Source organism: Ixodes scapularis, unplaced genomic scaffold (assembly GCF_016920785.2).
Source record: "Ixodes scapularis isolate PalLabHiFi unplaced genomic scaffold, ASM1692078v2 PGA_scaffold3__209_contigs__length_174095766, whole genome shotgun sequence".
NCBI lineage: Eukaryota > Metazoa > Arthropoda > Arachnida > Ixodida > Ixodidae > Ixodes > Ixodes scapularis.
In genome coordinates, this window is record NW_024609868.1 from 145,549,866 (window position 1) to 145,568,831 (window position 18,966).

Consider the following 18,966-nt stretch of genomic DNA (forward strand, 5'->3'; position numbering starts at 1 on the left):
GACTCTACTGTCGCGCCGACTTCGACGCCCGCGACCCACTGCTTTTTTGGTTCCGTTTTCATTTTTTGGGCACAAGTTCGCCCCATTAAACGTTTAGTTTCTTCAGTTATTATCGCCTCATCAATTGTCATTCGTGACAATGTATAAAGTGGTTCAAGTCACCAGGCTCGATCTAAAATCGACCGTAAAAATTCACGCCTGTACGTAATAATCTAAACTTTTCGTCAAAGGTGGAATTCACAGGTCGGTTTTTTCTTGTAAAATTGCAGAGCGTAGCACTCTTTCTGTAAAAAATAAGGCCCAGAAACTTGCCAGGGTCTACGGCGGGCAGCAACGCAGACGACAGGGTCCATTAGCGGGGTGTGTTTGGCGTTCGTATTGATGGATGGCGCTACCTCCTTATCGCGACGGCTCCAGATCACCGTGGTATATCAAAATGAAAATAATATTTTTGAAATGTACCTTCGGTTAAAAAATAAATGCAAACGATGAAAGCAAAACTTAAAGTAAAAAAAAAAACGGGTCTTCATAACGGCAACGCTTTTGCTGCCAACGGATTTCGTCTGTGTGTCGTCTGCTATATTTCGCTGGTCGGTTACACCTTCAGACGCTGCTCCCGACGCCATCTATCAATACGAACGCCAAACACACACCGCTACTGGACCCTGTCGTCTGGGTGGCCGCCAGCCATAGACCCTGGCAAGTTTCTTGGCCCAATTTTTTACTAAAAGAGATCTACGCTTTGTAATTTTACGAGAAAAAACCGACCTGTGAAATACACCTGTGACGAAAAGTTTAGATGGCTACGTGCAGGCGTCGATTTTTACGGTCCATTTTAGATCGAGCCTGGTAAATTGAACCACCCTATATAGGCCCTTTCTTCTAAACGTGTTCTAACAGTCTGCGCTTATGTGGTACATTGTTTCGCATAAATTGTTTTTAACAAGACCGGGAAATTTTTCTGGAAATTGTATACGCTACTATTACTCAAACGCATAAACCTAGAAATGACATTGCAAGTACTGCAAGTCATGCCGTGCAGTTAAGAGCCGAAAAGATTTAGCGCATATTTTCCCACAGGCGCCAGTACGTTTGAACACGGATCAGAAATTCGAATATGTGGCATTGCTTTGTTTAGCGTGTGTCAGGAAAAACACCCCTGACCGTACATGAACTCAGTTTATACACTCAAATGATATTTTATTTTAGCCTCGAATACAACTGACACATTCACTACCAAGAAAACAACAGGAACAGTAACGAAAAATAAACTCATGGTAAAGGCAGTTTGGGAAATGTGTTATAACCGACTGATTTCTTTCTTCTCCTCGGCATTATTGTTCTCTTCTTTCCCGTCTTTAATGTTTCCAGGGTACGGAGAGCTTGACTTGAGACTTTCAACGGTGTGCAGTCTACCGTTTTGAGACTTGACTTGATTGGGGGCTGACTTGCCGCCGAATCGTCCGAGCACCAGTTTTTCCAGTCGGCCCACAGGCACCTCGCAGGAAACAAATGTGACGTAGCTAAGGATGGTGCTGGCCACAAACACCGAAAAACATTGCATTATCTGCAAAAAAATAGAAACAATATAAATGAGATAGTAAGATGTATACGGATCATGAAATTACCCCAGATAGGTCATATTGAAAGGAAATGACACAAAAAATAGATGGCTCATTTTATATCGATTTGGGTAAAACAAATATGGAACAAAGAGACATTTATTTCTGTTTCGTCCTACTTAGTCTAGCCGCCGTTTTGTTTTACTTCACAAATTTTGATGAGTGTAACCAACACAGTCGTTCTCGCTGGGGAAGTTGTTTTGGTTTCCAAAAAAAAAAAGAACGGAAAGAAAACTACACATAGAGACCGTTCACGTGTTGAAAGTTTATGTGCTCAAGAACTATCAGATAAACTAGAGTTTTTTTTTTTGCAAATAGGTAACCGAAAGTATTAGTTAAATACTTTGCAGTCACATGAATTACCTAGGCTCCTAGGTACACACGTAAGCGATATGAAGGTGAACAGCCCCCTTCTTGTTTTTGACGCTCCTGCAAGTTTTGGAACAAGCTCTGTTCCAAAAGAGGGCTAGAACGCAAAGTTTCGACCCTTGGCCACGTGCCATTTGACATGTTGAGAGTTAATATAGCTTTAGGGAGCCGTAAAACAGGCAAGAAGCCAGGTAAGGTGTTCTCCTTCGTATTGCCGGCGGGTGTACATAGGGCACAGGTGCACTCGTGATTACGAAGCAGCCTACCGGAAATCATCAGGCCCTAGCAAACGTAGAATCTCCAATAAAAAAGCGAAAAGGTGGAGTATCCAATGTTTGTGCATTACTCTCTCCAATAAATATTTAATACTCGCGTGAACAATATCGGTATAGTGTGTTCAAATTCTAAAATTAGCATTTGAAACGAATAATATTTTTAATTATTTGGACTCACAAACTGAAGTGACCAAAACCACACAGGCGTGGTTAATTAATAGAAAGCTTACGGATAATCTGCGTGTACCCGTTTCTAATGTTAAAGTCAGCCGCTCATTGGAGGTGGCTGGATTTAAATCTGAGTCGCGCTGTATTGTTCTCGCTCCTTGGAAACTCCTGATGAACTCCCTGAATACTTTATCTCCATGGGGCGGGAAGGAACTTTTGTTTTATTGGTCATTGGCTTGCGCTTCCAATACAAGTAGTTCTTTGCCAAATCCTTACACTTGCCACTGCCCAGGCAGAAAATGGTAATTTTATGGGACACTCTTATGTTTGAATCATGTCAAAGCCTTCTAACTAGCTCTTTCGTTGAGGCAATTTCCTAAAGCGAAGACTTCTTAAACCAACCGCGAGTTGTGCTCTGCGATTTGCTTAATGAATTGAGCATTGCGTGGCTGCCTTCCATACGACTGCATACGCTGTAATAAGTCTAAATTAAGCTTTGTGAAAAGTCAGTTTTGTGTTGAAATACGGATACATCAGGAAAAGTGTTAAGGACCTGAGCGGCTGAGGCGCTTTCGTCACAAAATAGGCGAATGAGCTTCCTCGGGCTGATATTTGTGTGGTGCCCTGCTACAATCATCGGATATTAAAAAGATAAAAAAAGACACGTTTGTATTCCTAAATTCCCGCAAAGCTAGTCACTGTTACCGACAGAGGAATCCAGCAAATGTCACAGCTTGGAATCTTTTTTTAATGAAGTGGTGCTATCAGAGATAGAATGTGGAGAGGAATATTTCACATGGGGATTTTTTCAAAGGCAAAATGTTTTGTATGAGTAAACGCACATTATATTTGGGTGCTCATTCGCACTGATTATTCGGTTGATACCAGAGGTTTGTCTAAAGCGCTTTGTGTAAGGACCTGTCGTTCGACGATATTGAAAGTTTTCCAAACCAAAAGGGCGAAATTGTGAATGATACTTACCAATGTAAAATGAGAGTAGAATATCCGCTCTCTTGCAATGTTAAACATTGTGAAGTAGAAAGGAACGTGAATCACGTAAATTCCGAATGATAGCCGACTGATTGGGATGAATGCTTGCCAAGAAAGAAATCTACCAAAGAAGCCTGGTGGGAAAAGAACACATGTCTGGTTACTCACATCTGCCTAGCACTCCTCCAAAATCAATCCAAGCATTGCCCAAACTTTAGAAATGTAAAATATTACATATGTTTGTGTTTTGTAGAGTATATCGCATATTTAGATATCTACTTCACTTAGAATATTTAAGCACAGGTGTTTTGGTGCTTATAGTGATACTTTAAACAAAGTTAAGTAATCATATAACTTCACGCGATTATAACTACTGTAATGTAATATTTATAAAAGTGATTATTTTTCTGTTATTCAAAATTGTTGGAAACGTTAAACGCAAACACAAACACATTCTATCAGGGTGATCGATACGTGTGATCACCTCAACACAGATCATTATTTGGGTTACCTTTTATTCTTAAAGGATATGAAAGTCGTAAGCTGGCGAAAATAGTGATATTAGCGTTCTAAAACAAAACAGTTTAACATGTATGTAAAAGTATCACCACCAAGAGAAGTCAGCCGGTTGTGTAACATATATTGATTATACAACCATGGTCCTCAAATGCGGAAATACATTCAGTAACCTTCGCCGACGCGTTCATGAGCCTCGCATGTGAAAAATACAATATCTCAGAAATATAAGTAGTTATGTTGTGCTCAGCGAAATCATATTCCGGAGAATGTCAATAACGAACGTATTCAGTGACTTGTCTTCTTACCCGTGCTAGCTGTAACGAGTTACAAGTAGTAGCGTTACCGGTAACGCTACTACTTGTAACGCTAGTAGTACAACTACTAGCGTTATCTTGTCCGCTAAAGTTGTAACGTACTCGTTAACCTTTCAAAACCGCAACGGGTAACGTTCTTGCGTTACTTATTTCGAAAAACGGGTAACGTAGTTATGTTACTCGTTACAATTGGTCCCAAGACTGTGATATATTACACTTTATTTGTTTCTTCTTGTTGCTAGGCTCCAAGTCATATAAACTTGTGCGCGTTGCGCTATTCGTTGCGTTTTTCCTTGTGAGTATTTAGGTGGAATTGGAAAAGCATAAGGCAATTATGTTCACTTTCTGGATTGACATAGTGTTTCTTGAATAATGGTGCTTATGCATGCCTGTAACGTCGAAGAGTAAGACGTCTTCATTCGTCATTCAAACACACCGTGCATTACCTTTTAACGGAAACGACAATGCGCTCATTTTATTTTGAGGAGACGTAGGTCGGTAACACGTTAAATTTATTTGCAAGTAACAAATCACGTATTCCCTTAATTTTTTCGGTAACGTCTACACAACTGCTTTTTATGTATTGGTGATCGTTACATTGTTCAGACGAAAACTTCGCGTTCGCGGAAGGCAAGTGGTGTTCCTTAGTTACAAAAATAGTTTAGATTTTATATTTTGATCACCACCGAATATTGCTCCTTTCTGAATATAAAACCAGATATAGCTCCGTTATATATGTTGTACATATTGAATTGTGATAATTCAGTCCCGAATATTTTAGTTCTATATAATTTTCAAATAGTGAAAACTTCTTAGCGCTGCGAGTTAACGTTCAAAGGCACACTGCCCCTCGCCTGGCGTACACGCAGTAAGTTGTACACAACGTTATTATCCTAGGCACCATAATCATCAGCAGTCCCGGTATGTCTCTTTTCGTAGGTTTTGTTAAACAGCTTACTGAACAACATTTTGAGTCGTAGTTAAGCAGCTTTTTAAACGCCAAGCTTTACTAAAACGCATTTGCGTGTGTGCAAAAGTGAAAAGTCGCCAAGTGACTCGCCAGTGTACCATATCCTATATTGGTGAAAAACTCTACAATGCCATTTAAATATTTTCCCCGCTTGGTTGCTGTCAAGGTATGTAGCCAAAAGTAGCATACTTTTTGCATTTTTTAATCATCACAGTTCGAAGTCTGATATTTAGTGACCAAATTTTCAACACTATGAAATTTCTGGTTTAAAATGTTTCAGTCACTAATTTTGTATTCACTGTTGCGTAGTGTTTCTTAAGTGACTTCTAGGATTCTTCTACCATTTTTGCCCCTATAGATGTATTATATTCGGCAATGTTACACGCTCATATTTCATCTCTGTTTTAATCTTAGTATTTTCCATTGATTTTCATTCATACTTGTGTTTTTAGAAAGATTATATCGGTATTAATTTCGGCTTCGTTGCAGAAATAACAATTGCATTAAATAAACCTTTGACGTTTATACAATGCTGCGTAGGTTTCATTTTTTGTGTATACAGATGTAAACGAGTTCTGAATAAGAGCTTATGCGCCGCCTAATTATTTGGATTCTGTTGTAACATGTCGTTATTTATGCCTAAGGGAAGTTGATATGAGCGCTAAACCTAAATGTTTAAATTATTGCCGACTTTATACATCGAACCACTACTCACGTGTATGCGTGTAGTCTGTGCAAATAATTCTTTTTTTCATATATAGATGGCAAGTCTACTCAGCGGTGCTCATTTTGTAGGAAGTGCAGAGTACAACACGATTAAATGCGATCACATAATGTTAAAATTACGAGTAAAGAAAACCGTATGCACACAATATTCTTTTCTTTTGAGAGAGTTACCGTGAAGAGCTGATGACACTAAATGCGCCTAACATATTAAAACGAGCATTACAATACCCTTACTTTCAAACGTGTGTCTATCTTCTAGCCCCCCCCCCCCCCCCCAGTATTATGTGTATTATATTAGAATGTGTACAGTGAATCTGTTTTTCGCGTCTTGTGCCTGGAAACAAGGTGTAATTTATCTTTCTTATACAGGAAAAACGCCGAACAAAAAATACTTGAGTTTTAAGGTGCTGAACGTACACCATCTCGTCTGTATCTTCCTTGCTATTTTAATTTTACTCATTTTAATTGTTGCTTCTGTAGAGTCAATGAATCTCCTGTATTCGTCTAGTGAAGACGTCGCGACTTATTCTGGAAGCACACAACTAGGTAGTAAAGCACGGTTGGTCCAAATATAGTAAACAATGTCTTACCACCTCTTCCAGTGGCGATAGCGAACACCGACCACATCAGGCAAAATGACCACATAAACCTGTCTGTGTAGCAGAGCGGGATCTTGATCCACTGCTGCGTTGGGTTTGTGCCACGGTTCCAGTCGTACTTCATAAACAGAGATGACAGGCAGCAGGTTGCTGCTAAGCACCATAGGGAAAGCTGCACTAACTGCGTTTTGGAAACAAAATGTGCTCTGATTACAAAGATGAAAGAGCGTGTTGGTGAAAATACGGGAGTCAAAGAAAGAATAAAAACACTTAAGGACAAGGACAGACAGCACAGTTCTTTCAACTAGCAACACACATTTACTGGTGTCTCCTTCAATAGTGCTATCTTCTTCCTAACGTTTGAGACTAAAGAGGAAGATGCGGAATTAATATTTTCATATACACCCGGAAAAAACCAACACAAATTTACACCCAATACACTAAAGATAAAGAATTCAGAAAGAAAGAAAAAAGAAGAAAAAGAAAAACACTATTGACAAATTGAGATAGAGCGCCCTTTGGCTAATCCAGCTCTGGTTTCAGGTAGTTGATCTCATTTCTGGACAAGGCGAGAGAAGGGGCAGCGATGTTGTGATCGTCATGGGCTATCTTGTATGCCTCAATGATCTCTCTCCCGAGCTTGTTCTTATGTCTCCCAATCGTGCAGGTGTCCTGGAACCGGGCTTCACAGTTTGTACAGAGACGTTGATGAACCACTATTGGGTGAAAAGTGTCGTCCGAAGCACGAGAGACCTCGAGGACGTGCTCTCGTAGGCGGGTGTTAAGGCAACGACCCGTCTGTCCAATGTATCGGTCGCCACAGGAGAGAGGGATGGAGTATACCACCCCCTCTTCACAGGGAACGGTCTGATGAGCGTGTTTGATGGAACATCTTTTGATGGATTCGTTATTGTTCACGCGCCTGCACAGTTGTTTCAGGCGCAACTTGCACGAGAAGACAACCGAAACGTTGAAGCGCGCTGCAATTGCCTTCAGTCTGTGCGCCGAGTTGTGCACATAGGGAATGCAGATAACTCGTGAAGGCTTACTACGTGGAGCACGGGGCCTTTGGGTGGTTAGAATTAACTGAACAAGAATGGTGCTCAGTAGACCTTGCGGATAACCTGCTCTGAGGAGACGTTCTTGTTGTTTTGCAATGCTGAAGCTTGCAAAGTGAGAACATGATTTGGTGCGAGAAGATGAGAGGAGAGACCGGATGATTCCATGTTTTACCAGTTTAGAATGGGAACTGCAGAATGGAAGAATAGGTTTCTGAGACCGTTGTTGGAAGGCCCAACAAATGCCGGTCGGAAGAAGATGCAGACGAAGATCGAGATACTGGAGACCATCGCCTGAGCTGTCTTCCCTTGTGAAATTCAGGCCTGAGGACGAAGAAGTGAAGGCTTGAACTACAGAATCAGAAGAAACTGAGATCGGGTGAATGACTAAGTAATCATCCACGTAACGAAAAACATGGAAGACAAGTGACAACTCTTCAAGGCGTGCTTCAAGCTCCCTATCCACATACGTTAGAAATATTTCGCTGAGGACTGGGGCAAGGCAGGAGCCTATGCAGACACCTTTCTTTTGCCTGAGAATTTCCTTTCCATGTTCGACGAGTGTTGATTGTAGATATAGGGCCAAAAGGTCTAGGACACCCCGTTCAGATACCCCAGATGAGTTCTGAAAGTCGCATGGGCCATGTTCGTGGATGGCACTTGACACAGAATCCATGAGAAATGCGGGATCTAATCGGTAATATAGTTCCTCAATGTCTAACGAAAACATGGTAAAGGCCTCGGGAGTTGAATGGAGGTCATGAAGTCGGGATACAAGTTCTGTGGAGTTGGCAACTCTGAAAGGTTGGTTGAGACTGATCGATGACAGATGCTTTTGCAGAAAAAGAGCAAGAGGCTTCTGCCAACATCCCTTTTCTGAAATGATGCTTCTTAAGGGAACTCCTTCTTTATGGGTTTTTGCCGTGAAAAACACTGTTAGGTATTGCTTGGAAGGAGCCCCAATGGCAGCTTTAAGAGCCGGGAGATTAAGGGAGCAGCAAAGTTGCTTTGCCTTTGAACGGAGAGACCCTGAAGGCCTGGTCTTCAGAGTATCAAAATTCTTTTTCAATGCCTCGCTCACCTTCTGCCCATAGGAACCTTCATCTAAGATGACAAAAACACCTGTTTTATCTGATTCCAGTAGTTTCAGGTGACTTCTTTGCAATTCTTCGACTGTAGCCCGGATCGGAACTTTGCCCGTAGGTGGAGGAGCATGGGCGCAGGCGGATCGGACTCCAGCATCAAGAAAAGCTTGCCGGTCTTGTTCTGGAATGTGAGTCGCAACAGAATGGACTGAAGTTAGTTGGTCGACCCTTGTAGTCGGAAGGTTCGGGGAAAACTTGGGACCCTTGGAAAGGAGATCCAAGGTGCCAGAACTTAGTTGATGATCACATAGAACGACCGGAGGCTCCAATTTCGTTTGGGGGGTCTTATGGTGAATAGTGGTCACACCGGTGACAACCTTCTTCCATGAAGATTCGAGAAGATTGGACGCAGCCTTTTGGAGGAACCGGAAAGATGGGTGGGTTCCATAACCTGGTCCAAAGATGATGGTCATCTGTTGTGGGAGGATCGTTTCCATGAGGCGTAACTGTCGTGACACCTCCTTCCTTGAAATTTGCATGAGTCTGTAGTTTGAAGCCCAGTTGTGGCAACAGAAACCCAGCATAGCTTCCACTCCAGGGTGAGGAATGCCTTTGCGGATGTGAAGCCCAAGGGAACGTAGCCTGAGGCGAAGAAGGGCCATGCTTGAGAAGAAGCTTGCTGCTTGAAAAAACCTTACAGGGTCGAATTCAGACGGTTTGAAGGTGGGACATGGACAAGACATAGAAAGCTCAAAAATATAAGAGACAAAGATGAAAGAGCGTGTTGGTGAAAATACGGGAGTCAAAGAAAGAATAAAAACACTTAAGGACAAGGACAGACAGCACAGTTCTTTCAACTAGCAACACACATTTACTGGTGTCTCCTTCAATAGTGCTATCTTCTTCCTAACGTTTGAGACTAAAGAGGAAGATGCGGAATTAATATTTTCATATACACCCGGAAAAAACCACACAAATTTACACCCAATACACTAAAGATAAAGAATTCAGAAAGAAAGAAAAAAGAAGAAAAAGAAAAACACTATTGACAAATTGAGATAGAGCGCCCTTTGGCTAATCCAGCTCTGGTTTCAGGTAGTTGATCTCATTTCTGGACAAGGCGAGAGAAGGGGCAGCGATGTTGTGATCGTCATGGGCTATCTTGTATGCCTCAATGATCTCTCTCCCGAGCTTGTTCTTATGTCTCCCAATCGTGCAGGTGTCCTGGAACCGGGCTTCACAGTTTGTACAGAGACGTTGATGAACCACTATTGGGTGAAAACCCAATAGTGGTTCTATTGGGTGAAAACCACTATTGGGTGAAAACAAATGCCGGTCTTCTTCCGACCGGCATTTGTTGGGCCTTCCAACAACGGTCTCAGAAACCTATTCTTCCATTCTGCAGTTCCCATTCTAAACTGGTAAAACATAGAATCATCCGGTCTCTCCTCTCATCTTCTCGCACCAAATCATGTTCTCACTTTGCAAGCTTCAGCATTGCAAAACAACAAGAACGTCTCCTCAGAGCAGGTTATCCGCAAGGTCTACTGAGCACCATTCTTGTTCAGTTAATTCTAACCACCCAAAGGCCCCGTGCTCCACGTAGTAAGCCTTCACGAGTTATCTGCATTCCCTATGTGCACAACTCGGCGCACAGACTGAAGGCAATTGCAGCGCGCTTCAACGTTTCGGTTGTCTTCTCGTGCAAGTTGCGCCTGAAACAACTGTGCAGGCGCGTGAACAATAACGAATCCATCAAAAGATGTTCCATCAAACACGCTCATCAGACCGTTCCCTGTGAAGAGGGGGTGGTATTCTCCTGTGGCGACCGATACATTGGACAGACGGGTCGTTGCCTTAACACCCGCCTACGAGAGCACGTCCTCGAGGTCTCTCGTGCTTCGGACGACACTTTTCACCCAATAGTGGTTCATCAACGTCTCTGTACAAACTGTGAAGCCCGGTTCCAGGACACCTGCACGATTGGGAGACATAAGAACAAGCTCGGGAGAGAGATCATTGAGGCATACAAGATAGCCCATGACGATCACAACATCGCTGCCCCTTCTCTCGCCTTGTCCAGAAATGAGATCAACTACCTGAAACCAGAGCTGGATTAGCCAAAGGGCGCTCTATCTCAATTTGTCAATAGTGTTTTTCTTTTTCTTCTTTTTTCTTTCTTTCTGAATTCTTTATCTTTAGTGTATTGGGTGTAAATTTGTGTGGTTTTTTCCGGGTGTATATGAAAATATTAATTCCGCATCTTCCTCTTTAGTCTCAAACGTTAGGAAGAAGATAGCACTATTGAAGGAGACACCAGTAAATGTGTGTTGCTAGTTGAAAGAACTGTGCTGTCTGTCCTTGTCCTTAAGTGTTTTTATTCTTTCTTTGACTCCCGTGCTCTGATTAACTTGTGAACTTTTTGAGAAAAAGCTTGAAATCACAATGATGCTCCTACACAAAGCTAGGAGCCGCGTGAGAGTATTTGTTCTTTATTACTGCCTCTGTGCCGGTGGGAGATAATGTTAACGCAGCTAGCATGCTACAGACGCCCCAAATTTGGCACAAGATTGGCAATCCTAGGGGCCAAACTTTGGCCTAATATGGTTTTGTCAAAAAGCAGTAGTTAGTGCCAGAGTATTTTGGCGTTTCTGTGACTTTTCTTTGGCTCCACAGATGAGTCACAAGGTGTCAGACTCAAGCCAAACATGCTACGTTTGCACCAAAAAACAACCCGTAAAGCTTAAATCTGGCACTTGGATGAAAACTGAAGCCCAAAGGGGCCACATCGAAACCGAACCTGAAAGGAATCATAACTCTGGAACTTGTTCGGTGATCTAGGTTCAAATATGCAAATCGCAGACAAAGTATCAGCGCCGAAGCCGAACGTTGGCACAGGCTTGGCTAATTTGGGCCGAGACACCGACTCTGGCTAAGGACAAGTTTGTCTATATTGGCCCTTTCGGCCTTTTCATGACCCTGAATTCCACTAGAAAAATAAAATATTTAGCCAAAGAGCCGTTCTGCCGGATGAAGATAATTTTATTGCTGTTATAAACTACAGAGGTTCATTTTCAATCAGGTAGAACAAATATTAATTTGTGTATAACTTCTTAAAGTGCTTGGATAAGTTTAACGATAATCATCATAAACGCGATCGTCACGAACACTGTTGTTTATATAAGAATAACACTTGCAATAATCCTGTAATTCAAACACTAAATTAGTTGTTCTGTTGCCAGCTCTCATACAGACACCATGCTAATTTGAACACGTTAAATATTTTCAAAACATTCCCTTTTGAACTTTCAATGGGCAAATCGCCAACTGGGTCAACAAAAAAGATTTGACATTTCATATTTGCTGAACACGACATAACAATTCGTTCCAATGCCTCAATATTATAAATCATAATGTGAATGAAGCTCTGAAGTGTCAAACCATAAAAACTAAAGTTTCTAACAATATATTTATATTTGAGGAGGCATTATAATTTATAGAGAAAATACATACTCGAATTGGAATGCATATACTGGAAACTACAAATTGAGTATATTCGTGACCACTTTACAGAGTTAAAACGAGGACGGCGAGATTCATTACTCACTATTGTGCTTTCTCTGAAAGATTAGGTCTCAAGAAAGGCTCACTTGGGTGGGAGCTTTTGAAATGTCGTAGGCACTCTTTGTGTTTCAAGCTCTTCCATAATATGTTTTATTTTATTGCTTCACGTTGTCTTTATCATTAAAATAATATTTAAGATTATTCCTAAGACTCATATTTGCAAACATGCATCTTCTTTTCACCACAGAAATGTAAGACTGATTCTATGCGTCAAATTTACCTTATGATATATAAGGCGCACCCGATAAGTAGTTTGTTCCACAGGACACTGAACAAAATTCATCTGAAGCACAATATAGAACTTTGCTGCACCGCGTGTTTAGACCTAAAAATTCGATAAATCTTGAGTGGAAGTGATGTACTCTGAGGTTTTAAATATACATAGTTCGTTTTCATTATAGAGGGGCTATCAATATAACGTTATAATTGTAAAAACTTACCTTGGACAACTTGGAGTGTTGAAAGCGTTCAACCAGAAATACGGTTATACATCCAGTGAAATAACAAACACCATGATACGATGGAAGTGGATAAACATCGTTCAAGGTGTCGATGAAGGTCCTGAAAAGAAGACAAATTATGTTTAAAATCCTCCGGAGCAGGCGCGAACATGTCAGTTAATGTTTCATAGCAGGTCGTATTATTCGGCTGTTTCACACAACCCACCTTTTCACAGAAATACACTTATTGGTCTAGGTGACGTCTGCCGATGATATAAAATTACAAAGTCATAGAATATACCTACACAGAAGATTGTTAGTCATGTCCCATTTATGAAGCCCGTCACGGGTCTAAGAACGCGACACTCAGATCACCCGTTTCGCCCTACTGCTTACCTTTGCGTGAAATCTTTGGAGCCATTATTTCGGTTTATGCTATTCTCTGCGTAAACTAAAATATATGCTATTCTTTGCAATGTGATACACGTCTTACCAACGCATCCTAATTTAAGCCAGCCGGATTTACTTCTGTACGTGATAATGCCAATCGTCACGAAAACAAACGGAATTCTCAAGGCACAACACGGGAACATTTGAGGGCGCCTGAAGCATGGACTCTTGCTAAACTTACTGATGAAACATTATCCAAGGTTCCATTATTTTTCACGCTTTGTTAATCATTTACTGTATCCCTCGCATTACATATAGTTCTGCCTATGTCTCCAGGAAGACCTATCTTCTCATAAAGCGGTGACGTTAAGAGTACATTTTCGCTACATGGGACGTTTTATCGAAGGCAATATCAGAAATAGCTTGACCTTCAAGATTTTTGAGAGTTAAAATTGACAAACTAATTCAACTCGACTCACTAAACTAGTCTCACGTTAGATATGCGGAGAGAAACAAAATAGCTGTGGTTTCTATAATGGACTATACTGACTGTAGGTTGTGGGAAACACGTGTTTCCCGTCTCCCTATCTAGGCCTAGCACAAGCAGGCCGTGGGAGCGTTATGGCGACGTCATCTCGGATACGGGGGTAAGGCCGCATTCCTCGAAGAGGGCGTGTCTTCCCTCGCCCTTTTGGGTGAAAGTGCCTCCGGCGCACCCTTCGGAAATGATTGTGGACGCGGCCCATCTGCGGGATAAGTCACACTACCTACCCCGGGCGCGTCCACTTTCCGCTGGCTAGATAAGCGGCCGCGAACGGCGGCCCTGGCTCTCGTCCGGGGAAGGCTCTGGGCCACGGAGCCTCGTTCTTTTTGGAGCTTTCCTCTCTCCGCGAATCTGCCTAATGCGGCAGCGTGGGCCCCCTCCAGGTGAATCTGTCTAATGCGACAGCGCCGACCCTTTTTCCGTTCTTTTTTTTTTATTAGTTTTGCCGACGGGCACAGCGTGGTGGCACAACAGCCAAATAAACCCGCTTCTTCAGTATCTTTGTGTTTTGGAGTGAATCCTCTCCTCGGAGTCCACGGCAGCCTCCGGACGGGCCCGGCCGTAGCAGTCCTCAACACCGAGCTACGGAGTGGGATCGACCTCGTGGTACAGCAAGGCAAGTCGAATCCCACAAATGGGGCCCCAACGTGCGGCCTGTCCGGCGACTGCAAACAAAGCAGCACTTTCGCAATGACAGCGAACCACGCCAATTTCCGGTCAAGGATCAAACAGGTGGACAAAGGGAGAGGCGAACGCCCGACACCCGATGCCACTCAACGGCTTAGTGGCACGTCAGCCACGTAAAGACAATGAATAAGTGTCTCGGCCGAACACGGACGTGACTCAACGCCCGGAATGCGTCCGGGGCATTCCCTTTCGGGACGACGCCAGCCTACTTCGCTGGGGAGAGCGCTCCTGCGCTTTTCGGGGTCAACCCCGTTCTCGAACAGAGTACGGTGACGCAACAAGTAGCAAGTGCAGCTTTTTGCCTTCGAGGCGGCTCGCGGGGCCCACCCAAAGTGGACACCCCGTCAGGGCAGAAACTGAAAGCGTATCTCGGAGCGAGAAAATGCACTGTGCCTGCATTCTCCCACTGCTGGAATACGTAGCGCGGGTGCGGAGACCGCCAATGGTGCCCCCTACGCTGCGACAACGGACCAGCAGTCAACACATCGACGGCAGGACCTTCCCGGATCCAGAAGCGAGATCGACCATCCATGGAGAACTACTGAGTGAGTCCTTTCGTTTTTCTCCCAAGCCTTTCCGTCCCCATCGAGGGAACAGGATTGGCGTCAGAACGGTTTTCGGTGAACTAACCTTTTAAGATTTCCCGATCACCCGCGACTGATTTCGGCAAGAATCAATGAGCGTCGCACGTACCGACATCTTTAAGGGGCACTGACACATCAAAATCATATTTTTTTTTATTATCCGAAACGGTTGAAAACGATGCCGGGACATTACCCTCAAAATTTGAAATTTGGGAATTCAGTATTTGTGAAGTAAAAAAACAATTTCCAAATGCCGAATTCGAAGTTCCCGCGCGATCGGCGCCGGTGCCTTGACGTCAAAAATTGCGGAGACCTGAGAGTCCCCTTTCCTGTCACCACTCCCTGCTGTTGCCATGGCGACCCAAAGCGAGGAGGATAGGAGCGAGCGCCGGCTAGCGCCGGCGTTGCGGCGGACCGGTTTTGAGCGGTGTCGCCTGTTTTCCGTTGGAGGATACAAATCCAGGAGACGGCACCACAGCGAACTCCCGATTTTTGGTATTTCAAAAAGAAGGGCCGTAGTGCGCTCGCAATTGCGTTAAAAAACATGTTTTAGGATTGCCGTCATTAAATGTTATAAAGATGTCGCCTACAAAGCTTCTAAATTTCCTGATTTTTGACGTCACCGATCAAAAGAAGCGAGGAGGCGAGAGGCGGGAAAATCAAACACCAAAAATAAAAAGGCGCGCGTGCGCGCGGGAAAATTTTTTTTCGCGATGCGGTTTTTTTTGCGTGTCTATGGCTGCAACTTGCATCGTTTTAGACAATAAAAATAAATACGACCTTTGGGGTGTCAGTGCCCCTTTTAGGAACCTGTGACTCCGAAAAAAAAAAAAAGCGACGTCGAAAACGTTGCGGAGTTTGGGAGACGTTTAACCAGCTCTACCGGACAAGTGCGAGAGGTTGAACAGCATCCCGAGAACGCGGTAGAAACCGCGTCGTAATTGCGTGTCATAAGGTGACCGCCATGCGGTCACTGGACGATATCGTGAACCACGGCACTCGAGGTGTTCGTTGGGAATCGACCGTAGCACCGATGAGTTTTTGATGCTCAGCAGAACGATCCGGGGTGTAAATATTATGAATAACTGTAAATACTTTCGCGGACTCTGCGGAGTCGGGCGGTGCGTCCGCCGGGCGGTACGTCCGCCGGGCGGTACGCTTGCCACTAACGTCGCTAAGCAACTTGTTTTGTTGCAGACGGGCTTTGGCAGCCGGGCAGTGTACCCGCCGTGTCGAGCAACTCGTGTTGTTGCCGACGTGTGTACCGTGAACACTCTCGTATCGCTGTTGGCACGGGTTTTTTATTTGGGATCGGTTTCTGTTCTTGCTGTTGCGGATAAACTCGAGCTACGGCGCTTGGCCTCTACGAACATTGGAGTTCAAGGTGGCTGTCCTGTGCGGCTGGGAGTTGCATTCGGTGCTCTTCTAGTTCGCGTTGGCCAGGGCAGCACGCGGCTCCAAGACTTTTCGAAGTTAGGTCGCCGTGCTATACCTGGCCACAGGAATTTGTGTTTTAGCCTAAGGTAAAAGCTAACATGTTTGGAAAATAACAATGTTGGCGAGCCTGCCCGATTGCAGCCCTGCATCGTTTCAATATCAAGAAAGGACAGGGTGGTGCATTTGACATATCATTGCGCACGCAAATCGAAGCGATTAGGCATCGTTAGCAAAAGGAGCTACAAAGAACTTTGCCTCTTCGATTAGTCACCAACAAATCCATTGTACGGGGTGACGCGAGTCAGCTTGGTATGTGGACATCCGTGTTCACATTAAGCGGAGTCGTGGAGCTATTTTCACAATAACTCCGCAAGCCGAGCCAGTGCGATGCACGTGACTCACGGCAGAAAAGACACCTTTGTCTCTGCCTTTTTTCTTTTTTTTTATCTCTGGGTCCTTGAGCACCCTGGGATTGGTCGAGTGTCCTCAGTTGGACGGCTCGACCTTGCTCGGACTTTCCGAGGTTCTCTTGGGAAAGAAACGGGTGAGGGGGCAGAGCGCAGGTTGCATTCCAATACCCGGCGGGTGTGAGTCATGGCGCGGCCCACGAGGAGGACAACAGTGCCGGGGCAACGTCATCATCGTCGGGGCTGCCTGTCGCCCTGCCGGCCCGAAAAGCTGGCCACTTCCGCTGTGACCAAGATGGCGTCAGGTTTCCTCCCGCTGCCTGGTTCCGTCTCCAACCCTGGGAACCTGGAGCTGGGGACTTGCTGCCATTCACGGACTTTGAGTGTCATTTCCCGACACACTTCGCCGTCACGGCGACCCTGCTGCTGCACCCAACCTGCGGATTCCCGTCCCGATGCCTGGACCCCGCCTGCAAGCCACCTGCACTGCGGGTGGGCGCTTGTGCCGACGCCAACGACGGTGCGTGTCGTCGGGAGGCGCTGCGGCGTCGTCATTCCTGGATTTCGGCCAAGACATCGTCCTGCCCCTGCGCCATGGTGAGCCACGGACTTCAACGCCGGGAGCTTCTCCGAAGATTTTTCATTTGTCAACCCGAGCATGTGGGGTCGGTGCCGGACGCGGTAGTTTTCTTTTTTTTTTTTTTTTCTTTTCTTGGTTTGAGAGTCGGTGGGCCAATTTTGTTTTTAGTCCTACTTTAGCCTTAAGGGGGGAGGAGTGTGGGAAACACGTGTTTCCCGTCTCCCTGTCTAGGCCTAGCACAAGCAGGCCGTGGGAGCGTTATGGCGACGTCATCCCGGATACGGGGGTAAGGCCGCACTCCTCGAAGAGGGCGTGTCTTCCCTCGCCCTTTTGGGTGAAAGTGCCTCCGGCGCACCCTTCGGAAATGATTGTGGACGCGGCCCATCTGCGGGATAAGCCACACCACGTACCCCGGGTGCGTCCACTTTCCGCTGGCTAGATAAGCGGCCGCGAACGGCGGCCCTGACTCTCGTCGGGGAAGGCTCTGGGCCACGGAGCCTCGTTTTTTTTGGAGCTTTCCCCTTTCCGCGAATCTGCCTAATGCGGCAGCGTGGGCCCCCTTCAGATGAATTTGTCTAATGCGACAGCGCCGACCTTTTTTCCGTTCTTTTCTTTTATTAGTTTTGCCGACGGGCACAGCGTGGTGGCACAACAGCCAAATAAACCCGCTTCTTCAGTATCTTTGTGTTTTGGAGTGAATCCTCTCCTCGGAGTCCACGGCAGCCTCCGGACGGACCCGGCCGTAGCAGTCCTCAACATCGAGCTACGGAGTGGGATCGACCTCGTGGTGCAGTAAGGCAAGTCGAATCCCACAAGGTGTAGGCTTTGCGAATTTCAAAAAAGAAAATTTAACCATTTACAAAAATAGTTTACATAAATGTGACGCAAATACAGGAATATGACAGTCAGTTGGCAGTGTGTTCAATGTAATGGAAGCTTGCATTACAGTTGTGATGCTTAAACTGCTGCATTAATTCAAGGATCTGATCTGGTAGTTCACGAGAAAAACCTTGAGCAAATTTCAACAATAAAGATCTGTTATGTCTATGAGTCTGGAATATATCACGCTATAGAGTGATTTTACCTGGACACATATAACGAACTCGACCTCAAGTTCTATACAAAGTTTCAGATCAATCTGCCAGCCAATTGCTTCAAATAATAAGTAACGGCCCTATGAAATCACTAGTTTCAATATGGCAGCGCGTCTCAGCATAGAGGATGTTATGTAAGTCTGCTTTATTCAGATATTCTACTGCTCTTCAACAACCCGGGCTTACATCGCAGTCAAACAAATTCGTATTTTAGCGGCAATTGCTGTTGAAGACGTAATAATTGAGCTATTGTGTCGCTATAGTAAGGCTTAATTCGCGACCTTGTTGGAGCAATTTGGCGTAACGACCACCGCCACATTTTCATTGCAAGAACGGCTGAAAAGTGGTTGGTTGGTGAGGTCAAGAACAGCGTTTCTCTACAGATACATTAAGAATGACCGGCGTCTTCCGTTTATGGCCAGGCGTCCATCGTTCATCTCGTGCATTTTTTTTTTTTTGTCGGAATCCCGTTTCCACTTTTTCT

At 44.5% G+C, this 18,966-nt stretch overlaps 1 protein-coding gene across 1 annotated transcript in view; it reads right to left on the minus strand.

The window, feature by feature from the left end:
- Nucleotides 1–1,180: 1,180 nt before the first annotated feature.
- The window catches only part of LOC8040867 (nose resistant to fluoxetine protein 6), a 94,688-nt gene continuing 76,902 nt past the window's right edge, over nucleotides 1,181–18,966 (minus strand). Inside the window, exons 12-15 of the mRNA XM_040222384.3 lie at nucleotides 12,760–12,880; nucleotides 6,544–6,733; nucleotides 3,416–3,558; nucleotides 1,181–1,567 (exon numbers count right to left, since the gene is read on the minus strand). Of these exons, the coding sequence (XP_040078318.3) occupies nucleotides 1,301–1,567; nucleotides 3,416–3,558; nucleotides 6,544–6,733; nucleotides 12,760–12,880 (721 nt within the window). The 3' untranslated portion in view covers nucleotides 1,181–1,300. The remainder of the gene's footprint in view (nucleotides 1,568–3,415; nucleotides 3,559–6,543; nucleotides 6,734–12,759; nucleotides 12,881–18,966) is intronic.